Consider the following 16,389-nt stretch of genomic DNA (forward strand, 5'->3'; position numbering starts at 1 on the left):
CACTGCTGTTTATCTGACTCCTGGTTTTGATCTCCTGCTCGTCTACTGTTTTCGCCTGATTGCCGCCAGCCCTGACTTCTGATTCTGTTACCGACTACTCTTCTGGATTTCCCTTGTCTGTACTGCGTTCCAGGAAGCACTGGTTATTTCAGCCCCAGTGCACTGTGTCACACCCTTGGGGATTTCTGTCCTGAGTCCCCTCGGTCTGTGCCGAATTGCAAAGGGTGCCTTAACTCTGCCTGCCGGACTCCCACTCCAGGTAAGATCCCTGACACTCATTCTTTCCCAGAATTTTTGCATCTTATTCTTTCCCAGAATTTTTTTCTGCATGCTGTTTTACCTAGAGCTGGTTATAGCTCTACCATATGTGAGTTGACATGTTATCTAAGTGTCGTTTTGTCCTACCACATACTACGATATTGAACTATTGGTTTGCTTCTGTTTTGGCTTCTATTTCATATTCTGCTATTAAGCAAAGTTACCAGGAAAGTCCCATACCAGGACCATTTGGTATTTTTTATTCTTTTTTATTGTAGACTCTTTTTATATCCTGTGGTTTTTTTATTGATCTTATTTATTTTTATTCTTCTTATTATATACTATTGTGTTTGAAGTATTTTTCTTGGCGCTACCTGTATATTGTTGTTTAACTTGTTCTAGTTTTCTTGGGGGGGTGGAGGGATTCCCCTATTATGAGGTATGCTGCCTCCCATCTTAGTGTTCTTAGTTTGTTTAGCGCTGCTCTATTCCTTGTTCAATCTCCTAAAACCATCTCTAGGTGGCTGGTCTCGGCCATTACTAGGGCTTATGAGACTAAATAGGTTCCGGTGCCTCAAGGTCTGAAAGGTCATTCCACTTCTTGGGCAGCTGTTGCATAAGTCTCTTCTGATCAGATATGCACGGCAGCTACATGGTCATCTCAAAATACCTTTATCCGGCATTATCGACTGGATGTGAGATCCTCTAAAGAGGCTCAATTTGGTTCTGCCGTCTTATCCTGAGCTGTTCCTGAGCAGGTTTTGGTTTTATTTTTGTTAAATTATGACACTGTGTAATATCTCATGTGTTGTTGTTCATTTGAGGTAGCTTTTACCTAATTTTAGGACCTTGTAAGAAACAGATGATTGTTATTATGTCCTGATATAAAAACCATAGAATTAGAAGAATGTGTACTTTTGTTTTAAAATGACTACCTGATACTTTAATTTTATGTATGAGAGAAATCATATTTGCCTTAATAGAGTGTTTACCAGAGTGGTTCCCTAATACTTTTATGGTCTCAAATCATATCTCGCCTAAGATAATGTGAGATGAAAGATTTGAACAGGAGTAGAAAGAAAATTAATGAATCAATTATTTTTTCTTTTTCATTTTCTTCCAATCTATGTGCTTTTTCTTTTAGCCATTTAGAGTACGAAGGTGTATATGCTGGTCTATTTAGAAACAACAGTGTTCATCTTTCTGATATAGAGCTTGATATTTTCATTTTAGGTATTCAGAATATGATTGAAAGGGCTTTTGATGTTCTGTGGGCCAAAATAAGTAAATTTCCTCAATTTTAGCAGTGGGAAGAAATGAGAATTGAAGATCGATTTGTTTGGAAGTATCCTGATTTGACATGCTTACAGTCTAGCTAAATGATAATATCTTATTGTAAAATGACTGTACAAATATCCAGGATTATTTTTGTAGCGGTAAGTGCATTTATTGCTGTTATGTGTTACTTATTATTTTTTTATAAAGTGCCAACATAGATCACAGCATTGTACTATAGATGGACTAACAAGCAAGTTGTTGCAACAGCAGGACAAAGATGAAAGTTTCCTGCTCAAATAAGCTTACAATCAATATTTAAACTATATGGTTATATTGTGTTAATAGTGGGTGGTTATGTTGAAAATTAGAGGCATTTATATTATTTCTATACACAATTCAGTGAAGTTTGTGTCCTGGTATGACCCCTCTGAATAGCATGGTGAGTTGTACAGTAAATGTTAATTCCCATTTTCTATGCAGTACAACAGAAAGGCTTCGATAGCAACAATCAAAAATAATACATATTATTCTAATTGTTGTGCTCAAACGAAGAGCAGTTCAATTTAGTGTGTGTTTGCATTTTATAGCTGAAAGGCTTTACGTACAAAAAAAAAAACAAAAAAAAAACCTACAGAATGAAATCGATTGACTAATTAAATACTATTTAAAATGCTGTCAGCAACATATATAACAATAGTGCTACGGAAAAATACAATAAGTGAACTGTGTGAATTATAAATGCCAATTGAAAAGATCGAGATTTTTCAAGAGAGTTAATATATGCAAGCCCTGCCTTTGAGGCAACATATTTAAGTAGGGACACTTTGCACACAAGGAATTGAGGACAGTTGTGAAAACCATCTAAAATGGGGAAGGTAGGTGCAATACTATTGTACTGATGCAAATGAGAATCAGAGAAAACTACATCAGAATTCACAAAAAGCATTATGGTCAGAGTTAGGAAAAGTTAAAGGCAATATTACATTTACAAAACCACATAGCAAAACAAAGGTCAAATAATACGGTAATGCTTAATATAATATACACATTTAAAATAGCCATGTCAAATATTGTGGAAGAAATGGGGATTGCTGTTTATAAAGAATACACTGAATCAATGTCTATAGTATGAAAATGCATACAGGTATGTGTGATACAATATATCTCCAAGAAATTGTATTTTGAAACATATTTCTTATACTACGTTTGATTCTTATTTCTATGTTAGTTCTAACATGTTACATTATATTACATTGTGATTTAAATATTAATTTACAAATATGTATTTTAAACATATACATAAATTGTAATAGTAGTAGTAAATAGTAATCAATATACAATACACAATATCCAGCGCACTCCCTTATCCACTAAACAGCAACTTCAATGCCGAAATACCAGAGTATTGCAGTATGCAATGATACCTTTTTTATTGGACTAACATAATATTTCAAAGACTAGCTTTCAAGAGTATACTGCAATACTCTGGTATTTTGGCATTTTGTCTACTGGATTAATATGGCTAATCCAATCTACAATATATATATATATATATATATATATATATATATATATATATATATATATATATATATATATATATTGTACATAAACATTTCCATAGCCTTGTAAGACAAATAGTTTAGTAGAGAAAATGTATTATATCGCTATAGCTATTTTATACATGTAAAAAGTGTAAATGTTGCAACTATATTTTTCTTGATATAAATTTGTTTTCATATAGATGCAATCTTGTAGATAAATTGCTATCATAATTATTACTACAGTGTTGGTAGTACATAATTAATACTACAGTATGTTAAAGGCATATTGAAATTTACATCAAACTTAATTTACTTGCCTTGAATAAAGCATGTGACTTAGAAAATTCATGTCTCCTTCTGTCTTTTATTTAATGGTTTGTTGCATTAAATTAAAATGTTATCCTTTTCAAACAGATCATCTTCTATGAGGACAAAAACTTTCAGGGTCGATCATATGAGTGCAACTGTGACTCAGCTGACTTGCACTCATTTTTCAGCCGTTGTAATTCCATCAGAGTTGAAAATGGAAACTGGATGATCTACGAACACCCCAATTACAAGGGACACCAATATTTCCTGAAAAAAGGAGAATACCCTGACTTCCAGCAGTGGTTGGGATTCAATGATTCAGTCAGGTCCTGCCGCTTAACACCACAAGTAGGATATCTTTCTGCTATCAGCATAAAAACAAAAATGTAGAATGTATTTATTTTTAAACAGACATTCCTACAAACAATAGAACACTTTATTGTCCACTATATTTAAAGCATAAAATAAGGTGTTAATATTATGATAGTTTTTGAACATAGGTACAACCACCCTACATACCTACATAGCGCTGGTTGTCATACCACTAATAAAATGATCTAATAATATAAGACTCATGATATATTATGTGTATGATAGTATAAGGTGTTGCATTCTTGAGTTTAGTTATCATCCTGAGATGGAATCCAGATCATATAACAAAGATTGCTCATTTGATTCAAAGCTCTCTGATAAAGTCTGGAATAGGGCAGATTTTTAGATAGAACATGGTAGCTAATAGAAATAAAAAGAATTAAAAAAAAACAAACAAAAAAAAAACACAAATAAACAAAACAAAAACCAAGAAGCAGAAGAGTACAAAAATGGTATAGCAATCTTTTTGTTAGGTCTCATCCAATGTTCAGGGCAGACAGCATATAATCACTGTAAAGGCAGGAAAACAAACGGTAGGGAAGGCAAAATACTGGTAAAGGAATGAAAGAAGGACCTAAAGAGCGAGGGGTAATTATTGAGATGAATATGTTTTGTCTGTGATATATGGCATGCACATTATTGGAAACCACTGCATTGCCTAGGCAATGTAAATGGAATAACCCAACCATAATCACAAGAAGCTGAGTGTGTTTGCATCACCTCAATGCAGGCACAACATGATACATTGATGCTAGTGTTGTGCTGCACTGAGACATGTAAAAACAGCTTCGTATGGCCATGCAATTATAGCAGCTGGTCAGCATTTCTTAGTATATTGAGAGGTATGCTGTAGGCATTCCTAACCTTAAATACACTCATGTCACTTAAAAATGAATCAGCACATCACAATGTAATTATAAATGTTGGAAAGAAAATTATTAAAATATATATTTTTTACAGCATCGTGGAACTTTCAAGATCAGGGTTTATGAGAAAGAGGATTTTGGTGGGCACATGATGGAATTCACTGAAGATTGTCCCAATGTCCCTGAACGTTTCAGGAATAATGACATCCACTCTTGCAGCATCCCTGAAGGCCAGTGGATTTTCTATGAAGAACCTAATTACAGAGGTCGTCAATATTACCTGAGACCTGGAGAGTATAGAAGATTCTCTGACTGGGGAGCAAGCAGTCCCAAAGTTGGCTCTTTCAGGAAAGTCCAGGATTTTTATTAGGTGTACCAATAAAATGTAATCTTTAAAGCAATAAAGGTATCATCTTAAGCAAAAAAAAAGAAGTTTTTTTTATAACTTTATTTTCTCAAGTAATACATTGCTTTAATTAAGCATGGTTTAAAATATGAAAAAAAAATAAAAAGAGTGAAAGAGTACTGAGAACAGACGACAGTTCAAATAGCCTGCCCTTCTGTGGGTCCCCGCTCAGGTCTCAAGCTAGTTTTAACTGATCTTGTGCCATTACAAGAAGAATGAGGTCCATTTGCATATCAGACTGATCCCACCCAAAAGGGTGGTCCAGAACCAAAATGCAGGCCAGCTCTCTGCACGAGAGATACCACTACCCCAGATGATCATTTCAGCCTTCTTAGGAATCGTCAGTGAGGTATAGCGGATGCCTCTCTAGGCACCATGAGTAAGGGGTCCATGTCTGGATTACCCTTTAAATTTAGGAAGAGCAAAAAAAATAAAAACAAGGTGCAAGAGAGTACTGAGAACAGACAACAGTTCAAATAGCTTGCCCTTCGGTGGGTGCCCGCTCAGTTCTCATGCTAGTTGCAGCTCATCTTTTGTCATTACAAAAAGAACTAGGACCATTGCAAATCAGACTGATCCCACCCAAAAGAGTGGTCCAGAACTCGTTTAAAATAAGGAATATAATTAATAAAATGTTATGGGTTAAATAATAGCACTCCATTTTAATGCTTTATGTCCTTGGACATACATTCATTTTTACAATAGGGAAAAAAAAGGTAAAATGTCAGTGCCTCGATATTACTGATACAGTTCAGATAGGCAGCTTCACAACTGTATAAAAATAAAAACAACTGCTGTAATACACTAATGCGTTTCACCTTTGTTTAGGCTTTATCAAAGTGTTACAGAGTATGGTGACCTTCACTGTTTAAATAGCAGATGCTAATTCTGAAAATAACAGTCACATGATCCTTCCCGGAACATGCCAGAAATGTTACAAACACTGGGTCAAAGTCAGGGGTAAGGGCCACTTTATTTGGTAGTGTTCCACCCAAAGCTTCACCCTGACTTCCTTATCCAGAGGGCGGTGGAACGAACACTTGAGGAACTCTGTAATGTGGCCGTGGAGTGTCCACTGGGGTTTGTGTGTTGAAGGGAGGCCATCCAGAAGGATCTAGTATCTTCATGGGATCATCAGCAAGGGTCGACTGGGGTCATAGAGCATTAACGTAGCAGAAGTAACAACCAAAGGTCCTTTCTCTAGACAAGCAGCAAACAAGCTGCCAGCACTGTAGAAATCAAGGGGGGCCCTGAGAATTGCAAACAAGGGCCCCCGAGAAGGTGTCTGCATGTCTGGCTGCACCGGGACCAAGTCTAGCTAATTTAGCGGGTAATTTGCCCTTGTGCACTTTAGCCTTTCCAGGGACACTTGAATGCAGAGCTCGTCCCCAGGGAGTGTAGAGATCCATCTGATTTAGAGTCTTTAGAGTCAGGGGTGAGAGGAGTAGGCTGCGAGGCAATCGGGGGGGTCATCCCCAAGGAAGGCGTCAAGCGCCTTAGGTAAGGAGGCCATGAAAGGGACACACAGACAGGCCTGACACATAAAGGCTGAGACATCGGCCATAGTAGCTCCACTGAAACAGAGAAAAAAGCACAGGTCAGTCCAGTAGAGGGAGCATGGCCAGCTGGAGGTTACCAGAGTTCAAGAGGGGGTCACCCAAAGAGCACTATAGCTTAAAGCAGAGCAGCCCAATAGAGAGGGGGTCACCCTACGTCTGATGGAATTATTTGTGAATGAGAAGATGGCTGGCTGTGAGTGACCAGACGGCACCCAGTGACTGTTCATAAGTGACAGGATGGCTAGCTGTGAGTGACAGGATGGTAAATCTGTAGCCGGATGTGAGTGACAAGATGACTCCTTGTGGCTGGCTGTCAGTAACAGGAATCAGCAGCCAAAACACATTTCACATCATGGCCAGGACAGGGCTGGAGGGTGGGGGGCACTAGACATTGTAAGATCATGAGGTCAGTAACAAGGGGCCTGAACACCAGGCATTCAGCGATGTGGCACTCTGCAATAAACAATCTCCCCCCAGGGAGGGGGCTGGAATACACAACACAAACACTACAATTTAGTTGGTGGTAATTCAAACAAACAGTGAGGGGGGAGCAGCACACCCACAGGGCCGTCTTTAATGTGGGGCAAACGGGGCAGCTGCCCCAAGCCCTGTCCCTGCTGGGGGGCCCAAGACAGCTAATCCGTTTGCCCTCTGCCCGCAAACTATGGGGGCCCATCGGGTGGCCCATGCACTTAGGGCCACCCGGTGGGCCTGTGTCAGCAGGGGCCCGGTCAGGCACTGTGGCGCTTTAACAGCGCAACCGGGCCCTTGCTTTTCGGCAGCACTGGGAGGAAGTGACAGCCGCGCGTCACTTCCTCCCACAGAAAAACGAGCCGCGCGGGAGGAAGGAGGACCAGCTGTTCAGGAGGGGGCCAGGCCGGGAGAGCTTAACTCCTAGCCACCCCAGCCAGCCCACTGGACCTCAGGGAAGCCACCCTCCAGGAAAAGGTAAGAAACTGGAGGGTGGTTATCAAATTTTGCATGAGTGTCTTAGTGTGTGTGTGTGTGTGTCAGTATATATGTATGTGTGTATGTCTGTCAGTGTGTCAGTATGTCTGTGTGTGTGTGAGTCCGTCAGTGTCTGTGTGGTTCAGTATGTATGTGTGTCTGTGTGTTTCAGTATGGCTGTCTGTGAGTGTCAAAATGTCTGTATGTGTGTTTGTCTCTCAGTGTCTGTGTGTCTGTGTGTCTGTGTGTTTCAGTATGTCTGTCTGTCTGTGTGTATGTGTGCCAGAATGTCTGTCAGTGTGTCAGTATGTCTGTGTGTGTGTGAGTCTGTCAGTGTCTGTGTGGTTCAGTATGTATGTGTGTATGTGTGTTTCAGTATGGCTGTCTGTGAGTGTCAAAATGTCTGTATGTGTGTATGTCTGTCAGTGTCTGTGTGTATGTGTGTCAGTATGTCTGTGTGTGTGTGAGTCTGTCAGTGTCTGTGTGGTTCAGTGTGTATGTGTGTTTCAGTATGGCTGTCTGTGAATGTCAAAATGTCTTTATGTGTGTATGTCTGTCAGTGTCTGTGTGTATGTGTGCTTCAGTATGTCTGTCTGTCTGTGTGTATGTGTGACAGAATGTCTATGTGTGAGTCTGTTAGTGTCCGTGTGGTTCTGTATGTCTGTGTTTGTCAATATGTCTGTCAGTGTATGTGTGTTTCAGTATGTACATCTATCTGTGTGTATATGTGCCAGTATGTCTGTCAGTGTATCTGTATGTCTGTGTGGGTCCGTCAGTGTCTGTGTGGTTTCAGTGTGTGTTTCAGTATGGCTGTCTGTGTCAGTACGTCTGTCAGAATGTGTCTCTGTATCTGTATGTTGTCCATTTGTGTTTGTGTGTGTATCTGTATGTGTCAGTGTTTGTATCTGTATATCTGCATGTGTGTCAGGTTGTGTATCTGTGTGTCTGTATGTGTGTCAGTGTATCTATATGTAGTCAGTGTGTGTACCTTTGTATCTGCATGTATGCCAGTGTTTGTATCTGTGTGTGTGTGTCTATGTGTGTGTCAGTGTGTATCTGTATGTTCTTGTGTGTATCTATATGCAGTCAGTGTGTATCTGCATGTGTGTCAGGTAGTGTATCTATATGTAGTCGGGGGGCCCAAGTAAATGCTTGCCCAGGATCCAATCAAAATTATATTATATATATATCCCATACCAAAGACCAATTTGTATGTGTCCTGTTTATAAGCTATAGCCCATCTTTGTCTTTCTGAGTAGATGTGGTTACGGCTATTTTCTGCTATTATTGAATTTAATAAAGTAAATTGATATTTTATGTCTTAGATGTTGTTTGTAATTGTATTCTATGTTATTTCCGGGTTAAAATGCCTTTTTTTTTGTCTGTGGCATATTGCTCGGCTATGTGATATGTTTGTCTTTTTAAAATCTATCAAAAAAAGAAAAATTTCAATAAAAAATAAACAAACAAAAAAATAAAATCTATGAAGGGAAGACGCGACAGAGTGGACAGGGGAAAAGGGGCCTGGCAGGCTCACAAAAATGACGCAACCATAGCAATGCGCAATGAGGGCAGACCTGTGCAGGGGAAAAAGCAGGGCTCGAGTCCTGCAGGAACGCATGGGAACGGCGTTCCTGCACTTTTTCCAAAGCAGGAACGCCGTTCCCGCTAGTGATCCTGCAGGACCTGCCCAGGGGGCGCAATGTCGCTGTGCTGCCTCATTTCTCCCCGTCCCCAGCATAGTGCCGCACACAATGCACTGTCTGCTGTTGGTGAGATGATGGCTGTCAAGATGCAGGAGATGTGCCTGCTCACACTACTCTCCCCCGTGGTAGTTTACTGAGGAGTGAAGCCTGCAGTGGGCGGGGCATTTAACTTCACTTCCTGTCAGGCCCTGCTAGAGGATTACCGAGCAGGGAGGAGTAAGAAGATCTATTTTCAGCTACTTACACCACCAACGGTAAGTAGCCATGTTTTATTTATTTTTTCATTAAATAATTATATATCCAGCACAGAGCTCCACAGAGCTAAATCTTATAGTTCATGTGGAGCTCTGTGTTTTATTGGTCCAACAGTGCCACCTCACTTCTATTCCTCTTATGCTTCCTCTCCCCTAAACACTAACAGCCATCCCTCTCTCACCCCTATTACTAGCAGCCATCCCCTTCTCCCCATCACTAGCAGCCATCCCTCACTCACCCCTATCACTAGCAGCCATCCCTCACTCACCCCTATCACTAGCATCCATCCCTCACTCACCCCTATCACTAGCAGCCACCCCTCACTCACCCCTATCACTAGCAGCCATCCCTCACTCACCCCTATCACTAGCAGCCATCCCTCACTCACCCCTATCACTAGCAGCCATCCTCCTCTGCCCTATCATTAGCAGCCAATCCCTTTCTCCCCTATCACTAGCAGCCATCCCTCACTCACCCCTATCACCAGCAGCCATCCCCTTCTCCTACCATCACTAGCAGCCACCCCCTCTCACCCCTATCACTAGCAGCAATCCTCCTCTCTCTGTTACTAACAGCTATCATCCTCTCTCCCTCCCATCACTTGCAGCCACTCCTTATCTCCCTCACATCACTAGCAGCCATCCCTTATCCCTCTATCACTAGCAGCCATCCCTCTCCTCCTCTCATCACAAGCAGTATATGTCTGTTTATGTATGTCTCTGTATGACTCTGTATGACTGTGCATGACTGGTTGCTTGCAGGGCCGGTGCAAAGATTTTTGGCTACACAGGCGAAGGTGAATTTTGCCGCCCCCCCCCCCCCAAGGACAGGGGGACAGGGGCTGTAGTTGAGAGTTAGGGGCTGTAATTGAGTAGTTAGGGGCTGTAGTAGGGGGACAGGGGCTGTAGTTAAGAGTTAGGGGCTGTAATTGGGGGCTTAGTAAATGTAGTGGGGAATTGGGGCTGTAGTAGGGGGTTAGGGACTGAAGTAGGTTGATGGCTGCAAGTGGGAACAGGGGCTGTAGTGTGGGGGATATGGGCAGCAATTGGGGGAGAGGGGCTGTAGTGGGGGTAAGGACTGTAGTAAGGGAATAGGGGCTGTACAAGGGAGTGGAAGGGATGTGAAGTAAGGGAGTTAGGGGCTGTAGAAGGGAGTATAGGGGCTGTGGTGGGAAACGGGCAGTAGAGGGGGACACAGGGGCAGAATGGTGTGGGCACAGGCTGTAACGAGGGACACTGCTGCAATAAAGCAGTGTCACAGGAACAGTATGGTGGGGGTAAATGGGAAGTAGAGAGGGGGACGGGGGGAACAGGGGCTGTATAGGGGGTAGGGGAAGTAGAGGGGGGAGACAGAGGCAGTAGAGGCGTGTGAAAGGGGGGCAGAGGCAGGGGGCAGGGTCTGTAGAGGGAAATAGAGGAGGCACAGGGGATAAAGAGGGGGTCACAGAAGCAATAGAGGGGGACATGGGCAGTATAGTGAGGACAGGGGCTGTAGAGGGGGGGCATGGGCTGTATAGGGGGCGCATGGGCAGTATGGTGGGGGCAGGCGCTATAGAGGGATGTAGAGGGGGCATGGGCAGAATGGTGGGGGCTGGGGCTATAGAGGGAAGTAGAAGTGCTGGAGAGGGGCACATGGGGCAGTAGAGGGGGGCTGGGGCAGTATGGTGGGGACAGAGGCTATAGAGAGGCTGTTAAGGGGCAGGGGTAGTATGGTGGGGCAGGGGCTGTAGAGGGGGCAGGGGTAGTATGGTGGGGCAGGGGCTATAGAGGGGGCAGGGGCAGTATGGTGGGGCAGGGGCTATAGAGGGGGCAGGGGCAGTATGGTGGGGCAGGGGCTATAGAGGGGGCAGGGGCAGTATGGTGGGGCAGGGGCTATAGAGGGGGCAGGGGCAGTATAGTGGGGCAGACGCATAGAGGGGCTGTAGAGGGGGCAGGGGCAGTATGGTGGGGCAGGGGCTATAGAGGGGCTGTAAAGGGGGCAGTATGGTGGGGCAGGGGCTATAGAGGTAAATAGAAGTGCTGTAGAGGGGGCAGGGGCACTATGGTGGGGGCAGGGGGAGTATAGTGGGGGCAGGGGGATCATAGTGGGGGCAGGGGGATCATAGTGGGGGCAGGGGCAGTATGGTGGGGGGCAGGGGCAGTATGGTGGGGGCAGGGGCAGTATGGTGGGGGCAGGGGCAGTATGGTGGGGCAGGGGCAGTATGGTGGGGCAGGGGCTATAGAGGGGCTGTAAAGGGGGCAGTATGGTGGGGCAGGGGCTATAGAGGGAAATAGAAGTGCTGTAGAGGGGGCAGGGGCACTATGGTGGGGGCAGGGGGAGTATAGTGGGGGCAGGGGGATCATAGTGGGGGCAGGGGCAGTATGGTGGGGGGCAGGGGGAGTATGGTGGGGGCAGGGGCAGTATGGTGGGGGCAGGGGCAGTATGGTGGGGGCAGGGGCAGTATGGTGGGGGCAGGGGCAGTGTGGTGGGGCAGGGGCAGTATGGTGGGGGCAGGGGCAGTATGGTGGGGGCAGGGGCAGTATAGTGTATAGTGGGGGCAGGGGTAGTATGGTGGGGCAGGGGTAGTATAGTGGGGGCAGGGGTAGTATGGTGGGGGCAGGGGTAGTATGGTGGGGCAGGGGCAGTATAGTGTATGGTGGGGGCAGTATGGAGGGGGCAGGGGCAGTATGGTGGGGGCATTATAGTGTATAGTGGGGGCAGGGGTAGTATGGTGGGGCAGGGGTAGTATGGTGGGGGCAGGGGCAGTATAGTGTATGGTGGGGGCAGGGGCAGTATGGTGGGGGCGCAGTATGGTGGGGGCAGTATAGTGTATAGTGGGGGCAGGGGTAGTATGGTGGGGGCAGGGGGAGTATAGTGTATGGTGGGGGCAGGGGCAGTATGGTGGGGGCGCAGTATGGTGGGGGCAGTATAGTGTATAGTGGGGGCAGGGGCACTATGGTGGGGGCAGGGGGAGTATAGTGGGGGCAGGGGGATCATAGTGGGGGCAGGGGGATCATAGTGGGGGCAGGGGCAGTATGGTGGGGCAGGGGTAGTATGGTGGGGGCAGGGGCAGTATAGTGTATGGTGGGGGCAGGGGCAGTATGGTGGGGGCGCAGTATGGTGGGGGCAGTATAGTGTATAGTGGGGGCAGGGGCACTATGGTGGGGGCAGGGGGAGTATAGTGGGGGCAGGGGGATCATAGTGGGGGCAGGGGGATCATAGTGGGGGCAGGGGCAGTATGGTGGGGGGCAGGGGCAGTATGGTGGGGGCAGGGGCAGTATGGTGGGGGCAGGGGCAGTATGGTGGGGCAGGGGCAGTATGGTGGGGCAGGGGCTATAGAGGGGCTGTAAAGGGGGCAGTATGGTGGGGCAGGGGCTATAGAGGGAAATAGAAGTGCTGTAGAGGGGGCAGGGGCACTATGGTGGGGGCAGGGGGAGTATAGTGGGGGCAGGGGGATCATAGTGGGGGCAGGGGCAGTATGGTGGGGGGCAGGGGGAGTATGGTGGGGGCAGGGGCAGTATGGTGGGGGCAGGGGCAGTATGGTGGGGGCAGGGGCAGTATGGTGGGGGCAGGGGCAGTGTGGTGGGGCAGGGGCAGTATGGTGGGGGCAGGGGCAGTATGGTGGGGGCAGGGGCAGTATAGTGTATAGTGGGGGCAGGGGTAGTATGGTGGGGCAGGGGTAGTATAGTGGGGGCAGGGGTAGTATGGTGGGGGCAGGGGTAGTATGGTGGGGCAGGGGCAGTATAGTGTATGGTGGGGGCAGTATGGAGGGGGCAGGGGCAGTATGGTGGGGGCATTATAGTGTATAGTGGGGGCAGGGGTAGTATGGTGGGGCAGGGGTAGTATGGTGGGGGCAGGGGCAGTATAGTGTATGGTGGGGGCAGGGGCAGTATGGTGGGGGCGCAGTATGGTGGGGGCAGTATAGTGTATAGTGGGGGCAGGGGTAGTATGGTGGGGGCAGGGGCAGTATGGTGGGGGCAGTAGAGAGGGGCTGCAAAAAAACAAACAAAAAAACGTTTTGATTTAAAAAAATAAAATAAAAGTAAACATACTAAAAGTTATTCCCTCTCCCTCTCCCTCTCCCTCTCCCTCTCCCCCTCCCTCTCCCCCTCCCCCTCCCCCTCCCCCCTCCCCCCCCCTCCCCCTCCCCCGTCCCCTCCCCCTCCCCTGTCCCCTCCCCCTTCCCCGTCCCCTCTCCCTCCCCCTCCCCCTCCCCCTCCCCCTCCCCCTCTCCCTCCCCCTCCCCCTCCCCCTCCCCCTCCCCCTTCCCCTCCCCCTCCCAGGGGCTTACCTTGGGCCAGGAGGGAGAACCTTATCCCTGGTGGTCGGCTGGGACAGGCTGGAGCTGCAGATAGAGTCAGGACCGGTGGGGAGTCTGGGAGCAGTAGAAGTCGAGCCCCCTTCTAACATCATCAGAGGAGGACGGCTGACTTCACTGCCAGGCTCCTGCTGTGTGCTGGCTGCAGGGAGAGGGGTGAGATTAAAAATCTGAGTCTCCAGCCAGAGGCAGGGGATTCGGATTTTTGCGCCCCCCTCCTCTGGCGCCCTAAGGCGGCCGCCTGTGCCGCCTTATGGACGCGCCGGCCCTGGTTGCTTGTATGACTGTGTTTGTTTGTATTCCTTTTATGACTATGTGTCTGTATGGTTGTGCCTTTGTGCATGTATGTATTTGTACCTGTATATCTATGTCTGTATGGTTTGGGAGGAAAAAGCCAGGCACAAAAGGGGCTGATGAGGAAGTAAGAGAAACACAAAGGTTGTGGTAGGAAGAAAGAGATATACAAAGGGCCTGGAGAGGGAACACAGAGTGTGCTGGGCCCCCGTGTGCAGCGTTTGGCTCTCTCCACCATACCACTGGACCACCAGGTGATCTCCCCCCTCCCTGGCAAGGTAAGAAGCAGGGAAGGGGGAATAAAAAAATATGAACACATAAATTAAAAAAAAAAAAAATGCTTCCCCCCTATCATCCAGCACACACACACGCGCACACACACACACATCATCCAGCACACACACACACACACACCATTCAGCACACACACATCCACATCTTCCAGCACACACACACACACACATCTTCCAGCACACGCACACTGCATTCATTACACACAATCTGCACTTACTACAAACACACTACATTCATTATACACACTCTGCACTCACTACAAAAGCACTACATTCATTATACACACTCTGCACTCACTACAAACACACTACATTCACTATACAGACTCTGCACTCACTACATTCACTATACACACTGCATTCATTATGCACACTCTGCACTCACTACAAACACACTACATTCACTACACACACTGCATTCATTATACACACTTTGCACTAACTACAAACACACTGCATTCACTATACACTCTGCACTCACTACAAACACACTACATTTATTATACACACTCTGCACTCACTACATTCACTATACACACTCTGCATTCATTATGCACACTCTGCACTCACTACAAACACTACATTCACTACACACAATGCATTCATTCTACACACACTGCACTCATTCTACACACACTCTGCATTCACTATACACACTCTGCACTCACTACAAACACACTACATTCACTACACACACTGCATTCATTATACACACTTTGCACTAACTACAAACACACTACATTGACTATACACACTCTGCACTCACTACAAACACACTACATTTATTATACACACTGCACTCACTACAAACACACTACATTCATTATACACACTGCACTCACTACAAACACACTTCATTCATTATACACACTGCACTCACTACAAACACACTTCATTCATTATACACACTGCACTCACTACACATTACATTTATTATACACACTGCACTCACTACAAACACATTACATTCATTATACACAATCTGCACTTACTACAAACACACTACATTCATTATACACACTCTGCACTCACTACAAACACACTACATACATTATTCATACTATGCATTCACTACAAACACACTACATGTGCATTATACACACCCTGCACTGCACTATATGCATAGGAGTGTAAATTATTATTATTTGGGGGGGGGGGGGGTTGGGGGGTGCGGGAATCTTGGATGAGTTCCCACACTTTTTTTCCCCAGGACTTGACCCCTGGGAAAAAGCACACTATCCCAAACACCCTACACAAAACTAGATGGTAGATAAACAATCAAATATACTAGACTACATACAGCAAACATCAAGGCAAAATGCAGCATATATTAAAATATGAAAAATAAAGTAATAAGCACAAGCCTGAGCAGACACACGCTCTGAGTTGTGGAATGCTTACCAGGCACACAGCCCAAGAGCTCCACACAAAAACTAGATGGAATAAATAACCAAACATACTAACTAAACACAGCCTAGAATCAAGGCAAACATGCAGCATATAGCAATAAATGAACAATAAAGCAATAAAAATCCCAGAGCAGACAAACTCTCTCAGTTGGGGAGTGCTCACCTGGAGGCAGCAGCAAAGAAAGAGGAAGTGGGAGGAACTTCCTGAGAGTTTTGTTCTACTGTTATATTTTCTGATTGGTTGTTTCTGAAAAGTTATGTTAACTATTTCTTTGCTGCTGGGGGTTTCAGTAAAGAAGGTAAAGCAAATATGAGGCCTCCTGTCTTACCATAAAATTGTGATGTAAAGGATTCTCTTTACACCAAAGTATTCACTTAGGGTGGTCTGATGTAGCTGAGGGAGATTTCAGTTTTCTTGCTAAGTTCACAATATCTGTACCTGACAGGAAACTACGCTCCTCAGACAAACCAGCATTGATTAGTGATTTCAAGTGTTGTGGTGTGTATGCGAACAGCTCGACACAGTTCTCAGTCAAAGATGAAATATCTAAAAAAGTACATAATAAATATTTCCACTCCAATAAGTAGCCAATAA

General features: G+C 45.6%; 1 protein-coding gene across 1 annotated transcript in view; it reads left to right on the top strand.

Annotated features, from left to right (window-relative positions):
• Positions 1–2,323: 2,323 nt before the first annotated feature.
• LOC134571624 (gamma-crystallin 1-like) overlaps positions 2,324–16,389 on the top strand; it is a 33,534-nt gene continuing 19,468 nt past the window's right edge. Inside the window, exons 1-3 of the mRNA XM_063430092.1 lie at positions 2,324–2,411; positions 3,495–3,737; positions 4,722–4,961. Of these exons, the coding sequence (XP_063286162.1) occupies positions 2,403–2,411; positions 3,495–3,737; positions 4,722–4,961 (492 nt within the window). The 5' untranslated portion in view covers positions 2,324–2,402. The remainder of the gene's footprint in view (positions 2,412–3,494; positions 3,738–4,721; positions 4,962–16,389) is intronic.

The sequence above is a fragment of the Pelobates fuscus genome, chromosome 8 (assembly GCF_036172605.1).
Source record: "Pelobates fuscus isolate aPelFus1 chromosome 8, aPelFus1.pri, whole genome shotgun sequence".
In the NCBI taxonomy this organism is placed as follows: domain Eukaryota; kingdom Metazoa; phylum Chordata; class Amphibia; order Anura; family Pelobatidae; genus Pelobates; species Pelobates fuscus.